Source organism: Rhipicephalus sanguineus, chromosome 4 (genome assembly GCF_013339695.2).
Source record: "Rhipicephalus sanguineus isolate Rsan-2018 chromosome 4, BIME_Rsan_1.4, whole genome shotgun sequence".
Lineage (NCBI taxonomy): Eukaryota > Metazoa > Arthropoda > Arachnida > Ixodida > Ixodidae > Rhipicephalus > Rhipicephalus sanguineus.
Window position 1 is genome coordinate 149,051,337 of NC_051179.1, and position 22,070 is coordinate 149,073,406.

At 50.7% G+C, this 22,070-nt stretch overlaps 1 protein-coding gene across 1 annotated transcript; it reads left to right on the top strand.

Annotated features, from left to right (window-relative positions):
- Window positions 1-19,641: 19,641 nt before the first annotated feature.
- On the top strand, window positions 19,642-21,516 carry LOC125758415 (uncharacterized). Its single transcript, XM_049415502.1, has one exon. The coding sequence runs from the start codon at window positions 19,783-19,785 to the stop codon at window positions 21,454-21,456; it is 1,674 nt and encodes a 557-aa protein (XP_049271459.1). The 5' UTR covers window positions 19,642-19,782; the 3' UTR covers window positions 21,457-21,516.
- The last annotated feature ends 554 nt before the right edge of the window (window positions 21,517-22,070 follow it).

The following is a 22,070-nucleotide window of genomic DNA, read 5'->3' on the forward strand; positions in this document are numbered from 1 at the left end:
CACATCGCGTTGGTGAGGTTTAGGTCGTTGAGGCTGGTTGGCCTGGGTAGGGCTACGTAGACCAACATCAGTGGATGGCGCTTGTCGTATTCGTAGACTGCCTGGGCGTATGTGGCCTACGTTGCCTAGTCTACAAAGCGGCTGTCAATCAATCTGTCATCCGCGGTCACCATAAGGGCATCGCCCAGCATCGTAAGAAATGAAGAGAACACTGCGTCGTTCTGGCGGACTAAGTGCACTTTACGCTGCGATGATGTGGGTATCATGCATAACTTTCGTTAATGTATTCCTCCGGGGTCGAGCAATGCTTCAGTATAACTTGCTGAATCATATGAATACAAATGTAATGCTTATTAGACTGCTATAAAAGCGGAGGCAACACTGGAATCACGGACGTTAATCTCATATGATGCCTGTATTGTAGGACCACATATGTAGTGTTTATTGCTTTCTTGTAAAATTAGATACCCAGCACCACAACCACAACTGACGTTGCACCGGCATTACGCCTGCAAAGGCTGTTTTTCCAAACCAGTTTGTAGACCTGGCGTGCCTTTGTGGTAGATTACCTGAATGCCACGCAGAATGCTTGGGTTCGATTCCTGATGTGATACTGCTTTTTATTCTTTCCATTCGTCGGGTCAACGCTGCCGATGTCTTTTTTTCCTGACGCTCTCGCATTTAAATCAGCAATGTCTGTTCTCGCCGTTCCTGGGTAGATATAAACTGTGAAGTGAACAATACAGAAGACGACGAAGCAGGCAAGAAAGCAAGCCGCAGCGTTAGTGGTAGCCACGCGACCCGAGCTGGCGCTTGCTTGGATTTTGGATCCTCGACGTTCATCGTCGTTCCTTCACGTTTGTACGTGAATAAACCACGTGCCATTTGGTGGAGGTACGTGGATTCTCCGTACGAACCTGGAACTTCGCTCCCTCTAGCTCCCCCTCTCTGTGACACCAACATGGCCAACGGGACCCCTCCCCATGCTGGACCTTCAGCCGTCAAGGTCAACTGCGGCGCCGTGTATCCCCAGCGAGATCCACCCATCTTCTCGGGCTCAGGTGAATCGGACGTGGAAGATTGGTTGTTGAGGTACGAAAGAGTCGGCGCCAGTAGCAAACGGGACGACCAAATGAAGCTTGGCTACGTCACGTTTTATCTCGCGGACATCGCGCTGCTGTAGTATAACAACCACGAGGCTGAAATTCCAACTTGGGCAGCTTTCAAGACTGCTGTTACAGACGTCTTTGGGCGGCCTACGGTTCGCAAGCGTTACGCCTAGCAGCGCTTGCGTCAACGTGCGCAGCAACCGGGCGAGAACTACACGGGCTACATCGAGGATGTCCTGAATTTGTGTAACCGCGTGAACTCCGCCATGACTGAGGAGGACAAAATCAGGCACATCTTGAAGGGCATCAAGGACGGGGCCTTTCAGATACTGCTCCCGAGAAATACTACCACGATCGTGGCACTCGTCTCACTCTGTCAGAGCTTCGACGAGTTGCGTAGACAGCGCGCGATCGCCCGTCAAGCCCCCACGACGCCCGACACGCTCTCAAGCTTGCAGCTAGGTGCCCGTCCTGCCGATCAGGAGCCGCTTCTGTCCACGATCAAGGACTTCATCCGCGAGGACGCAGCGCGCCAGCTATCATTACTGCCGCTCACGCACGAGCCTGCGCAGGCTTTGGCTCCGGACCTACAACACGCCTTTCGAACCCAAGTTGCTGAGGCCCTCCCACCGACTCTCCAATAAGCACCCGTCACTGCACCGCTTGCCTACGCCGCCGTCACTGCTGGCCCGCAGCAGCCTATGCCATATTCTCGACCTGCCATGCCACCCCATCCCACGCCGACGACCATGAACGCTGCGTCGCATACCTTCGCGAGACATTCGACTCCATTTTACCTCCGCTCACACGCGGCATTGTTAGAATTGTTGGAAATGTGTCAACGGTATTGTTAGAATTATTGAGTCATTAAAAAATTCATCTTCGTGTGGCATTGATGGCATAAACGCTAAGGCATTAAAGAACACCAAGCACATCACCAGTCTTTTCCTAAGGTTAATATTCCAGTAACCCCTCTCCACTGGATCAATCCCCTCTGACTGGAAAGTTGGTAAGATAATTCCCATTTTTAAAAAGGGCGACCGTACAAATCATAGCAACTACCGTCCCATTTCCGTCACTAGCGTTTGTTCTAAACTAATGGAGCACATTCTACATTCACACATTGCCAATTTTCTGTCATCTGTCAACTTCTTTCATCCTAACCAGCACGGGTTTCGCAAAGCTCACTCTTGCAATAGTCAGCTAGTATTATTCCTGCATGATGTACATTCTAACCTGGATCGCAACATCGCCACTGACGCTCTTTTTTTGGACTTCGAAAAAGCCTTCGATAAAGTATCGCACATTCTTCTCATGCATAAAGTTTCGCACCTAAACCTACAGCCCGCCGCAGTTAGTTGGATACGTGAATTCTTCACCGATCGCCTTCAATTTGTTTCCACCAACTCATTTTCCTCATCTCTATCCCCTGTTTTTCTGGTGTGCCGCAATGCTCCGTACTTGGACTGCTACTCTTTCTCATATATATTAATGACCTTCCTTTTAATGTATCATGAAATATACGCCTTCTTGCAGATAACTGTGTTCTGTATTGTCCAATAACAAATTCGATAGACTCCTCCTCTCTTCAGGATGACCTCCTTGAAATCCAGGCGTGGTGCAAGCAATGGTACATGTCCCTCAACGTCAGTAAGTGCTCCCACGTGTCTTTTCATCGCCGCCGTAACTTGTAGCGCCTTGGTACTTTCTCAACCCAATGCAAGACATATAAATACCTAGGAGTACATATATCTAGTGATCTGTCCTGGGCCCATCATATTCTCCAACTAACGAATTCCTGCAATCGCCTGTTAGGTTATCTACGCCGTAACCTATCATCAGCTTCCTCTGCAGTCAAACTACTTGCATATAAAACGTTGATCCGATCCAAACTAGAATATGCATCTGCTATTTATGGCAATCACCAAGTTAATATAAACAGTTCTCTTGATTCGGATCAGAACCGTGCTGCGAGGTTCATTCTTTCCGATTATTCCTACAGGTCAAGTGTATCCGCCCTAAAATCCCAGTTCTGCCTCCCCTCACTTTCTTCTCGCCGCAAGACTGCTCGTCTAATATTATTTTTTAGGTTTTTCCATTCGCTGCCTCTAGGAAACAAAATCATCATTCCTGCACATCGTTCCTCTCGCCACTCGCACCAAAATGCTGTGTATCTACCACGTGCACATACGACCACCTATAAACGTTCATTTTTCCTGCATACTGCCGGAGAATGGAATGCCCTGCCATCCGATATCGCACTCATCACCGACATTGCTCAATTCAAAGGTGCCATTGAAGGCCATCTTTCAAGTCATGAAACCTAACCTGACCCGCCAGTTTTAGGGGCGAAGCTCCTTAAGGCGGCACCCGTTCGTCCCTCGTAGTCGTAGTCGTAGTAGTCGTAGTGCGTAACGAGTCTTACGCTTTGACATCCAAGGTGGTGCCGGTGGGAGATTTTTCCTCTGCGTTGTTGAACAATAAAAAATTCGCAGCGTTATCTAAAAGCCGACTTCTTCTGTCTCTCATTCCCATTAGCAGCAATTCTTTACCTCCAAGGTAGTGCCTGGTGAGATTTCTCTTGTGCGTGAATAAACAATAAAAATTTTGTTCAAAACGCCGTTGATTGATGAAATAAACCAACAAAGACGCCAGATGTTTTGTAAAAGCAAAACGAAAGAACGCCAGATGTTTCTAAAGCAAAACGAAAAGACGCCAGCTGCTTAACGAAAGACGCCAGATGTTTTCTAAAGCAATGGTTTTCTAAACAATGAAAATTCACAGCGTACATGTAAAATTAAAGTGAGCTGCAAGTCGTCATAACTTCCATCGAACCTTTAGTATAAACGCACCCGATCTCACGTCGGTGATGATGTACTGGGCAGAATTCACGGAAGATTCACGGTTTACCGATGAACCTCCGCAGCTTCGCCCACTCATCATCATTCACTCCGTGGATATGCTGTGATTTTTTTCATTCGCCCACCCCTCATGTAATGTCCCATGTGGGACCTTTGAGGTATTATGAATGAATAAAAAATAAAAACTGCTCTTTCGGTGGATCCCCTTCCCGACGCTTACAAACTTGTCGTTGCTGCGGACACAGATATAGCCCCGAAAACGTCCACCCTGGTAGCCCTGACCTCTAAGGCCGCTCCAGACGGAACTGTTCTGTTCGTCCCGTCCGAGGTCTTTCTCGGCCGCCGCGGCTTGCGACTGCCATTTGCCGTACTCGCCGTTGAATCGGGTGCTACAATTATGCTGGTTGCCAAATCATTCACATCCTCAGTTACATTACTTCGCGGGGAATGTTCGGGCAACATACAAGATTTTGACCTACTGCGCTCTCTGGAGTTTGCTGCAAACCAACCCGACCTCCAGCTGAATGCCATGACACCACCTGTTGCCACTTCTTCCGCTCCAGAGATTTTCCACCCTTCAGTTGCCGCTGATCTATCGCCGACACATCGACGTGAACTCTTAGCCCTTTTTCGAGAGTACCGCTCTTCCTTTGATTGCGTTCCACCATCTCAGGGTCGTACAACGAGCATCACGCACCACATTGGCACCGGTTGTAATGCTCCCTTACGCCAACGACCATATCGAGTTTCAGCGGAAGAGCGGCGTATTATCAACGAACAAGTCGACGATATGCTCACGTGTGGTGTCATCCAGCCATACCAGAGCCGCTGGTCGTCCCCTATTGTGCTTGTGTGCAAAAATGATGGATCAATTAGATTATGTGTCGACTACAGCCGCCTGAATAAAATAACTCGGAAGGATGTATACCCGCTGCCACGCATTGACGATGCTCTCGATTGCTTGCAAAGAGCAGAATATTTCTCGTCTTTGGATTTACGCTCGGGTTATCGGCAAGTTCCGATGGCCTATCCTGACCAATCAAAGACTGCATTCGTCACTCCTGACGGGCTGTATGAGTTTAACGTCATGCCGTTTGGACTCTGCAACGCCCCAGCTACGTTCGAACGGATGATGGACAACATCATTCGCGGCTACAAGTGCAATACCTGCCTCTGCTACCTTGACGACATCGTCGTTTTAAAGACGATAGTCTTTCTTGGGGAACTTAAACGCCGAAATTTTGTGTCTTTCTGTTTGTCGGCACGTCACTCGATTGAGCCACCCGGCCAAAGTTGAACCACTTGCTTACCGCCCACCCATCTTGAACTGGTACGGCTGTTCCTACTTGTGAACGTTATCGATCAAAAAGTAAATATTACGCATATCTAAGGCGCAAAATCATTAGGTAAGTATTAGGTGGTGTGTTCCTTTAATAGAAAATACATAGATACGCACTTTTAAAGACCCTAGTTTCTTAAGCTGCGCTGAAAATGCGACTGCGCTGAAACTTGTCTTCCTCCATGCCCTCTGCACAAGCTCATGTTGTGTTTCGGTTTCGGTTCAGTATTGCATTGTACGAATGACAGCGGGCGCCGCTCTGGCATTCCTGTTTTACCCAGGCGATGTGTAAATAAGAGAGTTTGTGGAGAGTACTCGATGAGTGCGGACGTTTCTTCTCCTTCGGCACATCGCGCCAAACCGCGTGTTCGGGCTGGCCGGCGTCCCCGCCGGTCGCGTTGGTCACCGCCGGTCTTCACCTGCCGCTGCGCCGGGACTACCAGCCCGCAACACAGCACTCATGTTTCCCGACGTATTGCCAGATGGCGTCCATATCACACGCAGCGCCTCTTCTATCGTCTTTAGACGACATTTGCAGCGAAGCACGCAGATACGCGGCCAATTTTTTTTCTCGCGATTTTCCGACTTACCTCACTTGCCTTCGTGCAATTCTCACGCGTCTCACCTCTTCTGTCCTTCAACTTAAGATCAAAAAGTGCCATTTGGCGGCGCGCCAGCTCACCATACAAGTAAGGCGTTCCTGCAAGGAAGGCGTTCTTCCGGACCCTGCGAAACTCCGCGCCGTGGCCGAATATCCGAAGCCCAAATCTATGAAGACGCTTTGAAGTTTTATTGGGCTGTGCTCGTATTTTCGTCGATTTGTGCGCGTTCGCTTCTATCATCGGGCCTCTTACCAATCTACTGACAGCCTCCAACGGCCTGCCTGCTTGGACACAGGAGTGTGACGAGTCTTTTATGAAGCTACGGCGCTTATTAACGTCGCCTCCGATACTTCGTCACTTTGACCCTAATGCGCCTGCGGAGATCCATACCGACGCCAGTGAGGTCGGTCTTGGTACGAAACCCAGGATATCAAGAATACGTCGTTGCTTACGCGAGTCGAACCCTCAATAAAGCCGAGTGTAATTATTCCGTCACAGAGAAAGAGTGCCTCGCCATTATCTGGGCTTTGGCCAAGTTCCGCCCGTACCTTCATGGCCGCCCTTTCGAAGTAGTGATGGACCACCATGCTCTATGTTGGCTGTCATCGCTGAAGGATCCGTCGGGACGCCTCGGTCGTTGGGCGCTACGCCTACAGTAATACGACATTCGTGTTGTGTACCGATCCGGCCGCAAACACTGGGACGCTGATGCGCTATCCCGCTCGCCGCTACCGTCTGACACAGCTTCGTCGTCGGCTTCTTCTGCTGTCTTGACGCCAATTGATTTCGCAGACATGCCGTCGGAGCAACGCAAGGATGCGTGGACTTCCCATCTCGTCGACCTTCTGACTGACCCATTAGCACGTCCAGCCTCAAGAACTATCCGTCGTCAAGCCACGCATTTCACTATTCGAGACGACCTCCTCTATCGGCGGAATAACGCGTCTGACGGTTGGAGGTGGCTTCTAGTGATACCACGCCGCAGCGCACAGATATCTGTATTGCTTTCCACAATGACCCGCAAAGTACTCACACCGGCGCTCTCAACACGTACAACCGCCTGCGTCAGCGATACTACTGGCGCGGCATGTATACATTTGTGTGCAAGTACGTACGTGCTTGTACTGCTTGTCAGCGCCGTAAAGCTCCACCTGAACGTCCAGCCGGTACACTTCAGCCTCTGCCTTGTCCGGCGCGTCCATTTGATCGCGTCGGTATCGACTTATACGGACCGCTTCCCTCGACTTCTTCTGGAAATAGGTGGATAATTATCGCCGTAGACCACATCACACACTACGCGGAAACTGCAGCCCTGCCCACAGCAACCACAAGAGAAGTTGCGTTTTAGGGGCGAAGCGCCTTATGCCGTGAGTCTGTCCATCCTCCGTTTGTAGGTTTGTTTGTTTGTAGTAGCCACCTCTACCCAGGCAGCACGCCGCTATTGGACCGATCTTGGCCCAACGTCGGCAAATGACGGCAGCAATATTGGCCCCACGTCGGCAAATCACGCTCGCGCTACTTTCACCCGCATCGGCCCGACGTCGGCTAGCCGCCGTTGGGCCGATGCGGGCTTGCCGGCTTCGCGCCGGCGTGGGCTAGCCAGCGTCGGTCCGACACGGGCTTGCCGTTATTCAGCCGATGATGGCAAGCCGTCATTGGGCCTATGTATGCTAGCCGATGCTGGTGTGGTGTCGGCCACGCCGACGTCGGCTGGCCGCCGGCATGACGGTTTACACCCGTTATTATGTTTTAGCAGTGGTGGCTTACCGTGCGTTAAGTACGGTAGTACTGTACCGTCGTGGTCTGCACGTAGCTAGTTTATATGGGGACACCGGCGGTAGTTGCTCGATGCGTAAAGTAACTTGATCAGGCAGGCTGATACACGTCTTAAAGTAAAATGGCTGCGTGTCGACCACGGCAGTTCGGTATTACTGTGGTTACTTTACTGTAAGTCAGCAGCGCTAAAATAGACTATTCGCGGCCCAACGGCATTCATCGACTACCATTGGTGCCATATTCGAAAAATGCTTCCTAATTAGAACGACTGCTCTACTGATGTCTTAGTGTGCGATTAAGACCCACAATTCTGTCCAACCGTGCAAGGCCGAGAACGAAAGTCAATATTGTCGCTGACACAACTAAATTGATGAAAGGCCTGCTGCACCAACTACGCATTAGTCTGAGAAATTAAGGAAGCAACACATTTGTAAGGTGATAAACACAAATTTATTCACAGATATGAGCACACGCCAGCAGTTCCGGAATATTTATGCCATAAAGGAATATCTAAACATCTATAGATACCGTAGCCAACATCTAAAACAACCCTACAGCCACCGTATTGCTCAAAAAAAGCAGAACAATCTTAATCGAGAATGGGGTCAGGCGCAAAATCATAGGCGTGAGCAGGGTTCCCCTTCAGAGAGGGGGGGGGGGCGAAGGTTCATCGCGGCGCCCCCCCCTCCCTATTAAGTCAATGTGTTCGCCAGACCTTGCGCCCACCTCTTCATAGGTGACTACGGGGGCCGGCCGCCCCCCTGCCCCACTGTGCGCACGCCTATGCGAAGAGTTACAATCTCTTCAACGTTATGCGCGGCACATTCACTATAAATATTGAAAGAACTAGAACGGGCAAAAATAGGAATAAGGATTAACGAAGAATATCTTAGCTACTTGCGTTTTGCGGACGATATCGCGTTTTTGAGTAACGACGGGGCCGAATCACGAAAAAAATTCTGGAGATGTAAACGAAGGCAGCATTAAAGTAGGATTAAAGACGGACCCGAAGAAAAGAAAGATAATGTTAGGCGGCTTGCCGACAAAGCGAGATTAAGAGTGGCAACTAGACTAGAAGATTGTGTATACGCGTGAGCTAATTACGACCAGATGAGCACCCCCCCCCCCTCCGACGTTTATTAAATTCACCAAGGAACGGTAGGCATTCACAACACATGACTGCCAATTAAATTCGCGTTATCCTTTAAGCGGAAATTGCAATTTTTTCAGTGATAACTTAAGGGCCAAAAAGATGGATAAACTACTGCACGCGACGCGAAAAACTTTGCGAGCGGTACCACAAGATCCCATGAATTCTACATCTAAACAACATAGACACGCACGCATTCCTAATCTAAAGGTAAGATTGTTAGAGAAAGGGATCGTGCATAAAAACCACTCACGTGTGCAAGTTGGATCGCTAAAAACACGAGCGAATAAAAAATGCAAGCGCACCATATCAGAATACACAAAACACGATGGTCAATAGAAAATACGCGATAAGAAGAGAACAAAAATCTGATGACACGTAACGGTAGTGAACACGTGGCCTTATGTGAGGTGAGCGAGTTCAACATGGAAGCAGGGGGCCACTGGTTTGTCGCTGCGGTGATCTCTGCCGAAAACAATGCCGGAATCTTGCCGCGTATCCGTCTCGTGCACGATTTTGACTTTCCACCCCACATGTCCACACACCGCACTTCTTGAAGAATTCTGCTGGTCGGAGTGAAAAAAATCACAGCATATCCACGGAGTGAATGATGATGAGTGGGCGAAGCTGCGGAGGTTCATCGGTAAACCGTGAATCTTCCGGGAATTCTGCCCAGTACATCATCACCGACGTGAGATAGGGCGCGTTTATACTAAAGGTTCGATGAGTTATGACGACTTGCAGCTCACTTTAATTTTACATGTACGCTGTGAATTTTCATTGTTTAGAAAACCATTGCTTTAGAAAACATCTGGCGTCTTTCGTTAAGCAGCTGGCGTCTTTTCCTTTTGCTTTAGAAACATCTGGCGTTCTTCCGTTTTGCTTTTACAAAACATCTGGCGTCTTTCGTTGGTTTATTTCATCAATCAACGGCGTTTTGAACAAAATTTTTATTGTTTAATCACGCACAGGAGAAATCTCACCAGGCACTACCTTGGAGGTAAAGAATGGCTGCTAATGGGAATGAGAGACAGAAGAAGTCGGCTTTTAGCTACCGCTGCGAATTTTTTATTGTTCAACAACGCACAGGAAAAATCTCCCACCGGCACCACCTTGGAGGTCAAAGCGTAAGACTGGTTACGGACTACGACTACGACTACGAGGGACGAACGGGTGCCGCCTTAAGGAGCTTCGCCCCTAAAAACCTGCTCTCGCAGCTACGATTGTCCCTCCGTCGGGACGGCTACCCTACCCTGCCTGGTCAAGCGAGTTTCGCGACAATGACGCTGAACAAGGGTAAGGAAGGGAGGGGGGGGGGTAGAGGTTGAAGGAGACGAAAAAAAATGGAATTCTCCCTTCTTGAAAGCACGGCTCAGCTTACCACGATGGTTTGCGATCCCCCCAGCATGTCTATGGGCATGCCGTTTGAGAAAGGTGTTCGTCGATTTTTCAATGCATCACTTGTGGCCACATGTCGCTACATGAAAACTTTGCGTACGCCACGTTGGAGCCGCATTTTTCATCGTATTGCACGTGCCATAATAATAATTTTATGCGACTGTTTCTGAAAGCACGTGGGAAGCAATCGTTGAGCGAGATTTTTACTTGAAAAAGATATGTCACAAAATGGACGGCAACGAAGTGCAAATACGAACTGATTCGAACGAGCGGGCTAGTTGACTTGGGAACATTCAAACGACAAAACGTGTCTTCACTTCGCCCGGTCTTTTTTGCACCGTACCTATTTTCCTCAAGTAATGAACCAACTAGCTCAGCAACACGCCTTGCTGAGCTTTTTACTATTTTCATAAATTAAAATTATGTGACATCACTGAAGCAAATGCGCTTGTTACCCTTGACCCAAACACGTGCGTGAGTAAATATTAGGGGTGTGCGAATATCAAATTTTTCGAATACGAATCGAATACGAATATCCACCTTCGAATATCGAATCGAATATCGAATATCAAAGGAAAAATGCCTCCACAGTAACAATCCTTTATTTAACATGTAGCTATTTGAAAAAAAAAACAACATTAACAGCCTGACTGGCAACACAACATACACTGCTATCTCCAGAACACAATGTCCAGGCTAGCACAACGCACAACACAAGCAAATATCACGGCACAATGAAAGTGATGACTAGTTGTTATCATGAAGAGATATGAGTTGCTCCACATGATCAGACAGCAGGCGCTGCCTTCTAACAGAGACAACCCCCCCTGCCACTGAAAAGGCATGCTCGCTTGGAACAGAAGTGGCCGGTATAGGCACCGGGCGGCCGTCGTAAGGCGCCAGCAGCGCCCTTCCTGAACAGCGCCACAAGCGGCGGCAAAGACAGCACTGGCATGTGAAGCAGACGACGCGGAGTAGGCTCTGTTACGTTGGGGACCGTAATTGAAGAGAAGCGGCGGCGTTTCTTGTTGAACAATCCGAAGATGTACGCTATTGTGTTTGCCGTTTGGCGCCAAAGGCAAAGAGAAGCGGCAGCAACAGACTGTCGTACACGTGTTCAGAGGGCCCGTCGCCGGGCTTCTGAGAGACTCCCGCGCTGTCGTTTGCGGTCGTGGGCACATTTAATGGTTGCCAAGTCACCTAGAAAGGATGACACGTTTCCCTTTCATGTCTTCCCACCGAGGAGCGCCGTCGGAAAATCAAATGAGTCAGGCTCTTTGTGGGGTAATGTGCTTTTCGGCGTTTGTTTTGGTTTCGAGGCGGACCAGAAGGGGCACGATGCCTCCTTCCTTTCGGGACTGCAAATGAGACAGGCTCGATTGGCGACACGTTGTAAAATAAGTATCTTTGCATTTCATGGTGCATTCAGACGACGGACCGAATCCTGATTCGTCGTGGACGCGGACGGCTAATCCGCGGATAATCCGCGCGCAGGAGCATCCACATGACGGACGGTGTCCTAGGAGAGATCAGCCGGATTACTCTCGACCGCAGACTCTGCGCTCACCTGCGCGCGCTGGCAGCAGACCGGTTTGAGAGTATTTAACAACATGGAAGCCGACAGAACGCGAAGCTCGCCGAGCTTTGTCGAGTATTGTCGAGGACTGTAATTTGTTTCGGTGAAATCGGTGTTGTTGGCGGAATGGCTGAATGAAAAGAAGAATCTGCTTTACAGAGAGCTGCTGGAGACTGACCTCACTGCTGTCACGTGTGGGGCCCCGCACACGAAGGGAGAATACAGGGATGCGCCGATATCGGCAGCTCTTTTTTTTTTTTTTTTTTTCTTCTGCGGATAACAGGTACCGACAGTGCACATTGCACTGCTGCACATTATGTTTCCTTCTCTCGGTTCGCATCTTGACCTTCAAATCAGTGTTCAAACATGGGCCGTGTTCTGACGCAACCGCTTTCGGCAACAGCGCCACTTTGCCTGCCGAAGAATCCTGCGTGTGCAATGCGTGTGCGATTAAAGCGACAACTTAACCGCTACTCTTCAACCTGCCAATTAGCGCGCATTAAAAGAGATATGTATCTCAAAGGTAATCGCCTTAGCATACGGTCGCAGAAATAAACAGAATTCGCGCCAGCAGAGCTGGAATAAACTGCGAGGACAGCCGTAGGGCTCGAGCAGAAGAAAAGTGTACTGGTTGCCAGCCTGTTTGTCAGCTAAAGCTGCGGTGTTCCGCCGCCAGAATCCCGATGTGAAAAACAGGTTGGGCTCATCCGTCCGCGAGCCACGCGGACGAGTCGCGGACGAGGGGAATCCTGATGTGAGGTCACGTGACGCGCCGTCCGTCTCGCCACATCGGGATTCGGCCCGTCGTCTGAATGCACCATTAACTGCCGAACTCGCTGTACTCACTGCTGTCTGGAGGGCCCCTGGCGGGAAGGCGAGTCCTGACAGCGCAAGTGCACCCTTGGCGCTGCCATTTATTTTGCGCTGCGGTTTTAAAGGCTTGATCAGCTGACGAACGCGTTTTCGTGCGTCTGCTCTAGAGAAGGGTCGCTGATTGCACGAAGGCAGGTCATGCGCGCGACATCACGGAATGTATAAAGTTGACAACGAGTGCGAATTGCGTCGCAAGTGCGCCCCGCAGACTAAACTTAACGCGATAAGCTACGATGCGGAGCTAGATATACGTAGGACCTTTTCTACTTTTCCAATACTTTGTTATTCTGTCTACAAGTTAACTATCTCCTAACATTTAAAAAAGGAGAGCGTACGTCTCCCATTCGCTTTTCGTCTTTTTTTATGCGATGCTTCGCCGATTGCACACGTCCCTTAGTTGTGCTTGCACACTCCTGTTACCGTTTTGTTTTCTTTTCGATGCTTCGCTGTTCCTAATATTTTAACAGCTATGGTAATCTTCAGTCTGTGTATTTCACGTAGCTTGACGCAACGAAGGCCGTCATTGGCGGCCGGTGCACGAGCAAGGCTGCGGTGTCGACGGCGATTGCACACGGGAACCGATGGAACTGAATGTAATCCCCAGCTTTATCCTTGTTTGCATAGCTGTTTGTGCAGCCTACAGCGCAACATGTCTGCTCGGACTTGGTTCCCCGAGGCATTTGTGTGCGAATATTTGAAAATTTCGAATAACGAATCGTATAGTGCATATTAGATATACCGAATAGTTTTCGAATATTTTTAGAATAATCAGCAATGACAAAAAATGCCCAAAGGAACGAGACGTTGGAACAGCGACGGGTAACTTTTCTTGTTTTCATTACCGAATTACCCAGATACATGCAGCCCGTGTACTTACGGGCTGCATGTATCTTATATTGATCACAGGGTGAAGGCGCTTTTGCTTAAAACACCAGTGTCACCGATGCGACAGTGTCATCAATCCACAACATGACACGGCATCAATTCACTAGCATGATATACATAATAATGTTAACTAATAAAACTTGCTTATTATTTATGAATCAGTTATATTTAAAATCTGTTGAAAAAGTACCACCTTGGAAACTGCAGTCACTGTTATATTTCAGCGAGCAGTTACCAAAATATTTTGTACGCGCTTGCCTCAGTTTATATAAGTGCGGTATTTTTTCTTGGTTAAAAGTAATCGTAATGTTTCTTTGTTAAATCTTGTGAATATTTGTTTCAAATGAAATGTTGTGGAATTATTGGGCTGTTTTAAAAATTGCTACCTCACCAGCCTAGAGCTGCTTTTAAAACGGTTGTCTTACTATTCCAACAGTATTCGATTTGTATCCGTATCAGATTCGGGGTCTATTCGATTCGTATTCGGTTCTAAAATTCGTTATTCGCACACCCCTACATTTCGGCAGCGCAGGACACAAGCGACGAGAGCACAGTGAAGCTCAGCCAACATCCAGCCCCGCGTCCCCGATGCAAGCGCCTGCCCCTTTCCGGCACCAACATGCCGTTACTTCGGCGCTTCCACCGACGGAGGCGCCACCAGTCTAAACTCTTCCCGCGCCCGGTGCCTATAGGGAGGTACATGGGGCAAAGCTTTGCCAGACTGGGGTATCTGAAGGTGCCTACAGTCCGCCACCAGTCACATGGGTCACTGTCGTTCTTCAGAAGTGGTCCCGCATAGTGAACGAGTGGTAGTGCGGTACGTTACGGCCGCATAATATTGTAAATGTACGGTTACATGATCGCCAACAGCGCTGCACGTCGGAGATGCACCAGCAATAAATCATACGTATTGGGGCGCTCGTCGCAGGCAGATGTCGTGCCTCCGTGTACTTACGATGTTTATCGCTCCTCTCGGCAACGTTTTTAGCTATACGAACGCAGCAGAAATGTGCAAGACGAGTTATTTTATGCATGGTAATTGAATCGCATATTCGAATTTTCCGAATATTCGAAGTTATTCGAATATTCGAAACTTTTCGAATACACGAATTTCTAATCGAATACGAATATTTCGAATGTAATATTCGACGAATATTCGAAACTTTCGAATCTTCGCACACCCCTAGTAAATATGTGTAAACACAGAGATCGGAAACTGTCCGTGTAGTATATGAGCTCTCGCGCCACACATTCTGCGGCTGAAAGGATATAGCGCTACAAATATGATGACAGGCTCGATTTATGCACAGAATTAGTATTCACATAAAACTTCTTCCGCTAAAAGCATTCGTGCGGGAATGTTTAGGTGAATTTTGATGCTGGATACAATAGTGAAGTCGGCCGACCAGTGGCAAAAGCATTTACAAAACAGAAGTACTTCGAATTTGGCCCATGAAGTTAATGGTATGTGCTATAACGTTTCAACATTTTTGATAGCGTTGAACAACTTGTCACCGAAGTGGCCATTTAATTTGAGTCAGTTATTCTTCTAAAGACCACCTTTTTTGATAAAAAGTGACTGTGCTAGTGATAGTTGTTAGTTATTGTCATAGCAGAAACTAATAAGAGAATGCAAGCTATTCAGTCGGCGATACTTCGCGCCCCGAGTCGTACGTGCGGCATTAGCACGGTACAATATTTGAACTTTGTTATTTGTGCTAGTACAGCCATCCATGTAGCGGCATTCTGCAGCTTAAGCTACAAATATTCAAACGCCTAATGCTCTATTGCATTACAATTGTATCCTAGGCGGGCGAGCTGCCGGGCTTCTTCGGCGAGCTGAAGGTAGAGCGCAACGTCGAGGTTATTCTCGTCAATGACGGCCGGCAACACGGCGTCCAGCGTCGTTGAGGGGCTTCCGTGAACTAGTTTGAACGGCGTCATATGTGCGCCGTTTCTTACACTGTCGTGTGAACCTCAGATTATGTGCGGAAGATATTATGACGTCCCATGCCATGTGTTCGACGTACAGTACATTGCCAGCATGTCGGCGAGGGTTTCATTTAGCCGCTTGGTGAGGCCATTCGCCTGCGGGTGATGTCCGTCGGTGACTTGTGTGGCTCTATTTCAAGATGGTTTGCGTTAGCTCTGCCGTAAAAGCCGTACCTCTGTCGGTGACGAGGACTTTTGGAGCGCTGCGACGAAGCAGGACGTTCTCAACAGGGCATGGTATAACTGTCTGAAGGGAGACAAGAAAGTTCCAACATCGTCGAGGGGGGCGCTGCAGGCGCGCGTGGGCGACGAACGCGCTTCGCCTTGGCTCCGCTAATGACCGTGTTTAATTGCGGTCACTGAATCCGAACCCCGCAAATCTTGCTCTCCTCGTCTCTGTGAAGTTCAGCGACGCAAGTGGACACCACGTTTATCAAGGTGGGCCCATTTTTGACGAACTTCTGAGCGTTAGAGGATTTCACCGACCGCCGGGTTGCTGGCTTAGTGGCAGCGACGCTGCCGCCAGCCCCGGCCGGTATTTCCCCGGTGATGGCGTCTCCAAAGACTGTGACTGGTTACGATCCTGCTTCGATGCAAATCGTAAGCATGGATACTGCGCACTCGAGGATCTTCCGCCATCCGAAGACGAACTTTTGGACGATATGGTCCGAATATGGCGACGAAAACAGAAGACGCTGGCATCCAAGGACACCGGCGGCGTCGCCCAGCAACAGGCGGCGGCGCGCTCCGCGCATGCTACGCACGTGAACGCAGCTAGCGCGGCCTTGAAGGGAGAAACGCACAAGTCCCAATGGCGTCCGCAGCAGACGCCACGCATTGGGCGCGACGAACTCATCGTGGTGCTCAAGCCACGCACAACGCTGGATCTGAACGAGACCTTCGTTCCAGGCCAAGCCGGGGCTGCTGTACGCAACCTCATACGTGAATGTGGAGAGGTGGAACTCACCGTATGGCCGTATGGGATCAAATGTGTTAGTGTGTGGACTCAACTCAGTGCCCGCCGCCGAGAGGCTCCTTGGTGACGTTATGTTGGTGGTCGGGGGCCGCCAACTTCCGTTCCGCGGACACGCCAAAGCCTCGGGCGACGTCTGCAAGGGAGTCATCAACATTGACCCCAAAGATACATCGGGCTCTCTCAAGCAAAAGCTGAGGTGGAAGCAAGGCAATATCCCTGTGTGAGGAAATTGGGTGACACCGACGTCGCAGTGGTCACCTTCGAGGGGAAGAGGGTGCCCCGTCACGTCTACTGCAGCGATCAGGTCATCCCTGTGAGACTGTATAAGAAGACGATCCCCGCCTGTCACCGATGTGGCACGGTGGGTCACCGAGCCGACATCTGCCCAAGGCCGCAGTCGGGACGCTGCGGGGCGCTGTGGCTCTCAAGTGGCTACCACTTCCGAGGGCTCTGCTGAACATGAGTGCACTCCTCGTTGCCTAATCTGTGGGGGCAGCCATCTGACCGGTGCTGCTGACTGTAGGGACAAGTACCGAAAGCCGATCAAGCCGAGATTGCCACCGACCAACACCAAGCGGACGTCAGCTCCCAAGGAAGCTCCGTCCACCAAAGTCAACAAAAAGAAATCTGCCTCTACGGCGAGCAAGCCCGGGCAAGTCAAGACGACCGACAAAGCCGGGACCAGGACGAAGACGTCGACCTCCAACGCCGATGATTTCCCACCCCTGGCAAACGCCCAAACCAAGGTGAGCGGTTGGGTTGGGGCTGCCCCCGGGCCTCTCTCCCCCTCCCCTACCGAAGTCGCCCAACAGCGGCAAAATGCTGAACTCAGGCGCCACACCGAAAATCTAGCTAAGAAAATTCGTGAGCTAGAGGCAAAATTGGCCAGGCTCACGGAGCCCCAGGCTCATGGCGGCCCTTCGGAGCCTATGCAGCAAACTGAGCCGGTGAACCTTGATGATAGGGCCTCGGTCGCGTCAGACTTGTCCAGCGATTCGCAGTGCACGGGCAGCACATCAATCGGGCATGTGCCCATTATGGAGCACCGTTTAGAAAATTTGGAACGCACAATTGCGGACATGCCAAGCAAAATTTTGGAAGGTGTCAGGGCTTCCTGCCGGGAACTCTGGCAACGCGAGCTCCCGCACATGGTGGAGAGCATAACTCCCGCTGTGACCGACTCTGTTCTGTCCATAGTACAGGGCAGGACCGGCGTCCAATTTAGGAACAGCCGCTCTCGCTCGCGTTCCCCGCGACCGGATACGCGTAGGCGACCGGTGGTCTCTCGTCAGATCATAGGCTCGCAGGAACACATCGCGGCTGCCTCCTCCCCGGAGACACTGGTGCCACCACCTGAGGCGCCACCACTATCGGGGATTGGGCCTGCTCCTAACAATTAAAATAATATTCACTATGGCTACCCAGCCCCAGCGGAAAGCCAATAACAAAATCGTAGAAGAAAAATTCGAGATCGTCCAATGGAACTGTAGGGGTTTTCGAAACTGGAAGAAACGGTCGCACCTCCAGCTCTACCTGCAGTCGCTTGGTACGCCACCGGCGATTTTGGCGCTTCAGGAGCCCGGATCGGAAGCTAAATTTACTGGCTATAGCTCGTTTCAGGGATCGACCTTGACTTGGATAATGAACAAGAATACAGCATGGTGAAGGTCCTGCCACTTAAGCGCCGGGATCCGGCAATACATATACTTAACATTTACTGCCCCCCGCATAAGCCACGCGTAACTTTTAACGAAATTTTCTACCGCGCGCTCAAATCGGCTGGCAAGGAACCTCTCATGATTGTTGGGGACTTCAACGCTCCCAGCCTTCATTGGGGTTACCACTTTGAGAAGACGAGAGGACGCAAGCTGGCAGAGCTAATCTCCACACTTCGTCTTACGCTACTCACGGATCCGGCATTTCCCACACGCGTGGGCAATTCGGTAACCCGTGACACATGTCCTGACCTGTCTCTCGTTAAGAACGCCAAAGATGCCACCTAAGAAAACTTAGGGGAATCCCTTGGTAGCGATCATTGCCTTCTCCGGATAATTCTTCCGGTTAAGGCGGCTCGCAAAAAGTGGGGCCAAGCCAAATTAACTGATTGGAGCAAGTTCAGAACGCAGGAGATACCACCCGTGCTCTTTTCCGGCGGCTATGCGGAGTGGGCAAAGCATCTGCATACAATCCAGCAACAACAGATTAAGACAATTCAGACTACCGAGCAGATCCCCGCAGTGGACAATCACCTCCTGCGCCTGTGGGAGGCACGCAGAAGTCTTACCAAGCGGTGGAAAAAGCAAAAGCTCAATCGCAAGCTCAAGGCTCGCAATGTTGAACTCACTGAGCAAGCCGCACAGTATGCCGCCCAGCTCACTGACTCAAATTGGATAGAGAAGTGTAATTCAGCAGCGCGTCAGATGAGCTCGAAAGGGACGTGGCGCCTCTTTCGCAGCCTCATTGACCCTACTCAGACGAGAGGAGAGACGCAACGACAGCTCCGGCGGGCATTGCACGGGTATCACGGCACGACGGCTCAACTCGCGGACACCCTGTGTGACAGATATCTCTGTCGCATAGAGGACCCAATTGGGCCCGAGTACGAGTACACGGGCAAGCCTAATCTAGATATTGATGCCCCTTTTACGTTACATGACCTAAGGGCGGCTTTAGCTAAGATGCGCAGAGGTACGGCTCCGGGCCGAGATCACATAACAGTCAAACTGTTGGCGAATCTTTCGGACTCGGCCTGCCTCCACTTGCTAGAGTACATTAATCAGATTTGGGATGGACGTCCACTCCCTCCCGACAGGAAGACCTCCTTGGTCACCTTTATTCCTAAGCCAGGCAAGATGGTGAATACCGACAACCTGAGGCCCATTGCACTGACTTCGTGTGCGGGTAAACTTATGGAGAGAATGGTGCGGGATCGCCTTTCTCCATACATGGAAGCTAAGGGCCTCTTTGCAGACACTATGTTTGGGTTTCGCCCGCATATGTCTGCACAGGACGTCCTTCTCCAACTACACCGTGACGTAATACAGCCCACCGCCATGCGCCACAACGACAAGGCGATCCTTGCCCTTGATCTTAAAGGTGCCTTCGACAACGTTCGTCATGGCAGCATCCTGGCAAACCTGAGCACCTCAAACTGTGGGCACAAGGCATTTGCCTACGTAAGAGACTTTCTCTCAAAGCGTCAGGCCTTCCTCAAAATTGAAGATGACGAATGCGGTCCATACACTATGGGCACACGGGGTACTCCCCAAGGAGCGGTCTTGTCGCCGCTTCTCTTCAACATTGCCATGATGCAGCTTCCACATCAATTGGCCCGGGTGGAAGGAATTCATCACGCACTCTACGCGGATGATATAACAATTTGGACTACTGAAGGAAGCCTTGGAGAAATGGAGGACCGCCTACAGCGGGCCGCCTCCATCGTCGATAGCTATGCAATCGGCTGTGGTCTCCAATGCGCACCTGCAAAATCGGAGCTTTTGCACGTCAGAACAGATCCGAAAGACAACACGAGATTGCGTATCTCTTTGATGGGAGCTCCTATCAGAGAGGTCGAAGAGATCCGGATCCTGGGCTTGTTCATCCATAACAGACTCAGACCGGAATCCACCATCACCAAACTTAAACGCATAGGCGAACAGGTCGGACGTATGATCCACCGCGTTTCCAACAAACGCGGCGGGTTGCGGGGCAGGGATGCGCTTCGGCTTGTCCATGCCTTTGTAATCAGCCGGATCCTCTACTCCGGACCCTACCTTCGCACTACGAAGCAACACGATCAACGCATTGACGCCATCATTAGGAAGGCTACAAAGCGAGCTTTGGACCTCCCGGCAACTACCTCCAATGCCAAGTTGTCGGCACTGGGGGTGCTCAACTCCTACCAGGAGTTCAAGGAGGCCCACCTCGTAAACCAATATACGCGACTTTCGGAGACTGTATCTGGGCGCCGCCTGTTAGACCGCTTGCACATAAAACATGACTGCATTCCAGAGGAGACATGCCGAATTCCAGAGCTGTGGCGCCACAAGCTCTGGGTTTCTCCACTACCTCGCAACATGCACTCGCAGACACACGAAGGCAGACGAGGGGCGCGCTCTCGGGCCCTCGAACACCAATATGGATCCAAGCAGGGTGTATACTATGTTGATGTGGCAGGGCCGTCGCCCACCGGATTCTACACGGCCGCCGTAGTTCACCAGGACCAACGCGTTAATGGTCTCTCCTATCGGGCTATCAACTCGGCGCGGGCAGAGGAGGTAGCAATAGCGCTTGCCGCCTCGGACACGAACTCGAGGGTGATCATCACAGATTCGCGCAGAGCCTGTGAAAACTACCTGGCGGGCGAGGTCTCACCTTTAGCCTACGAAATTCTAAAGCGAGCCGCGAGGGATTCGGACCCCTCACCTAAACGCATCATTTGGACTCCGGGCCACCAGGGCCTTCGAGGTAACGAGGCTGCGGACGCGGCCGCCCGCGCGCTTATCCCCCGGGCACCTCACCCAGGCTTTTCCGGCTCAGAGATGCAACCGCTTCTGCGATTCAAAGAAATTCTGGCTCACTATTGCGAACGCCATCGGCTTTTCCCGGTCCCTGCTAAGGGCCTGAGTAAAGCCGATGAACGAACCTTAAGGCGCCTGCAGACCAACACCTTGTTGTGTCCTGCAATAGTAAAACATTTTGACCCGAAAGTTGATGGGCGGTGCCCTCACTGTGGGGAAGTCTCCGATAACTTTCACATGGTTTGGGCATGTCAGTTGAATCCTTCCATTCCCCCTAACCCTTCCCCTACTAGAGAGGCATGGGAGGCAGCCCTACTCAATTGCTCAGGCCTGGAGTCTCAACGGGCTCTAGTCCAACGGGCGCGGGTAGCGGCGTTGTCCAGCGGAGTCCCGGAATAAGGACTCCCCCTATGTAAAGGGTCCTTTTGGGCCTGCAAACTCTCATTTTATTGAATAAAAGTTTTTCACACACATCGTCGATAAGCCATCGGCTCCGCCGATGTCAGCTGAAGCACGGCAGAATGACGGCATGCTCGGCCCAATGTTGCCGGTGAAAACCATCGGCTCAGCCGACGTCGGCGAAAGTACGGCAAAACTGCGGCTAACTCGGCCCAATATTGCCGGTGATAGCCATCGGCTAAGCCGATATCGGCGGAAGAACAGCAAAACGCCGCCAAACTCGGCCCAGTGTTGCCGGTGAAAGAAATCGGCTAAGCCGATATCGGCGGAAAGACGGCGGAACGCCGGAAAACTAGGCGCAATGTTGCCGGTGAGAGCCCGACATCGGCTGAAAGGCGGCAAAATCGGCCCAATTTTGCCGGCGAAAGTCAATGGCTCCGCCGATATCGACGCCAGGCTGGCAATGCTGGCCCAAGGTGGGGCCGCGCACAGCCGCTGTAAAACCAATATCCGCCCGACGTTGTGTGCTGCCTGGGTAGTTCGTGAGAAGTGCGCGTTCTGGTATGCAATAGAAGAAGAAGGCGACGTTGACGAGTGAGACTCTCGTGCGTGTT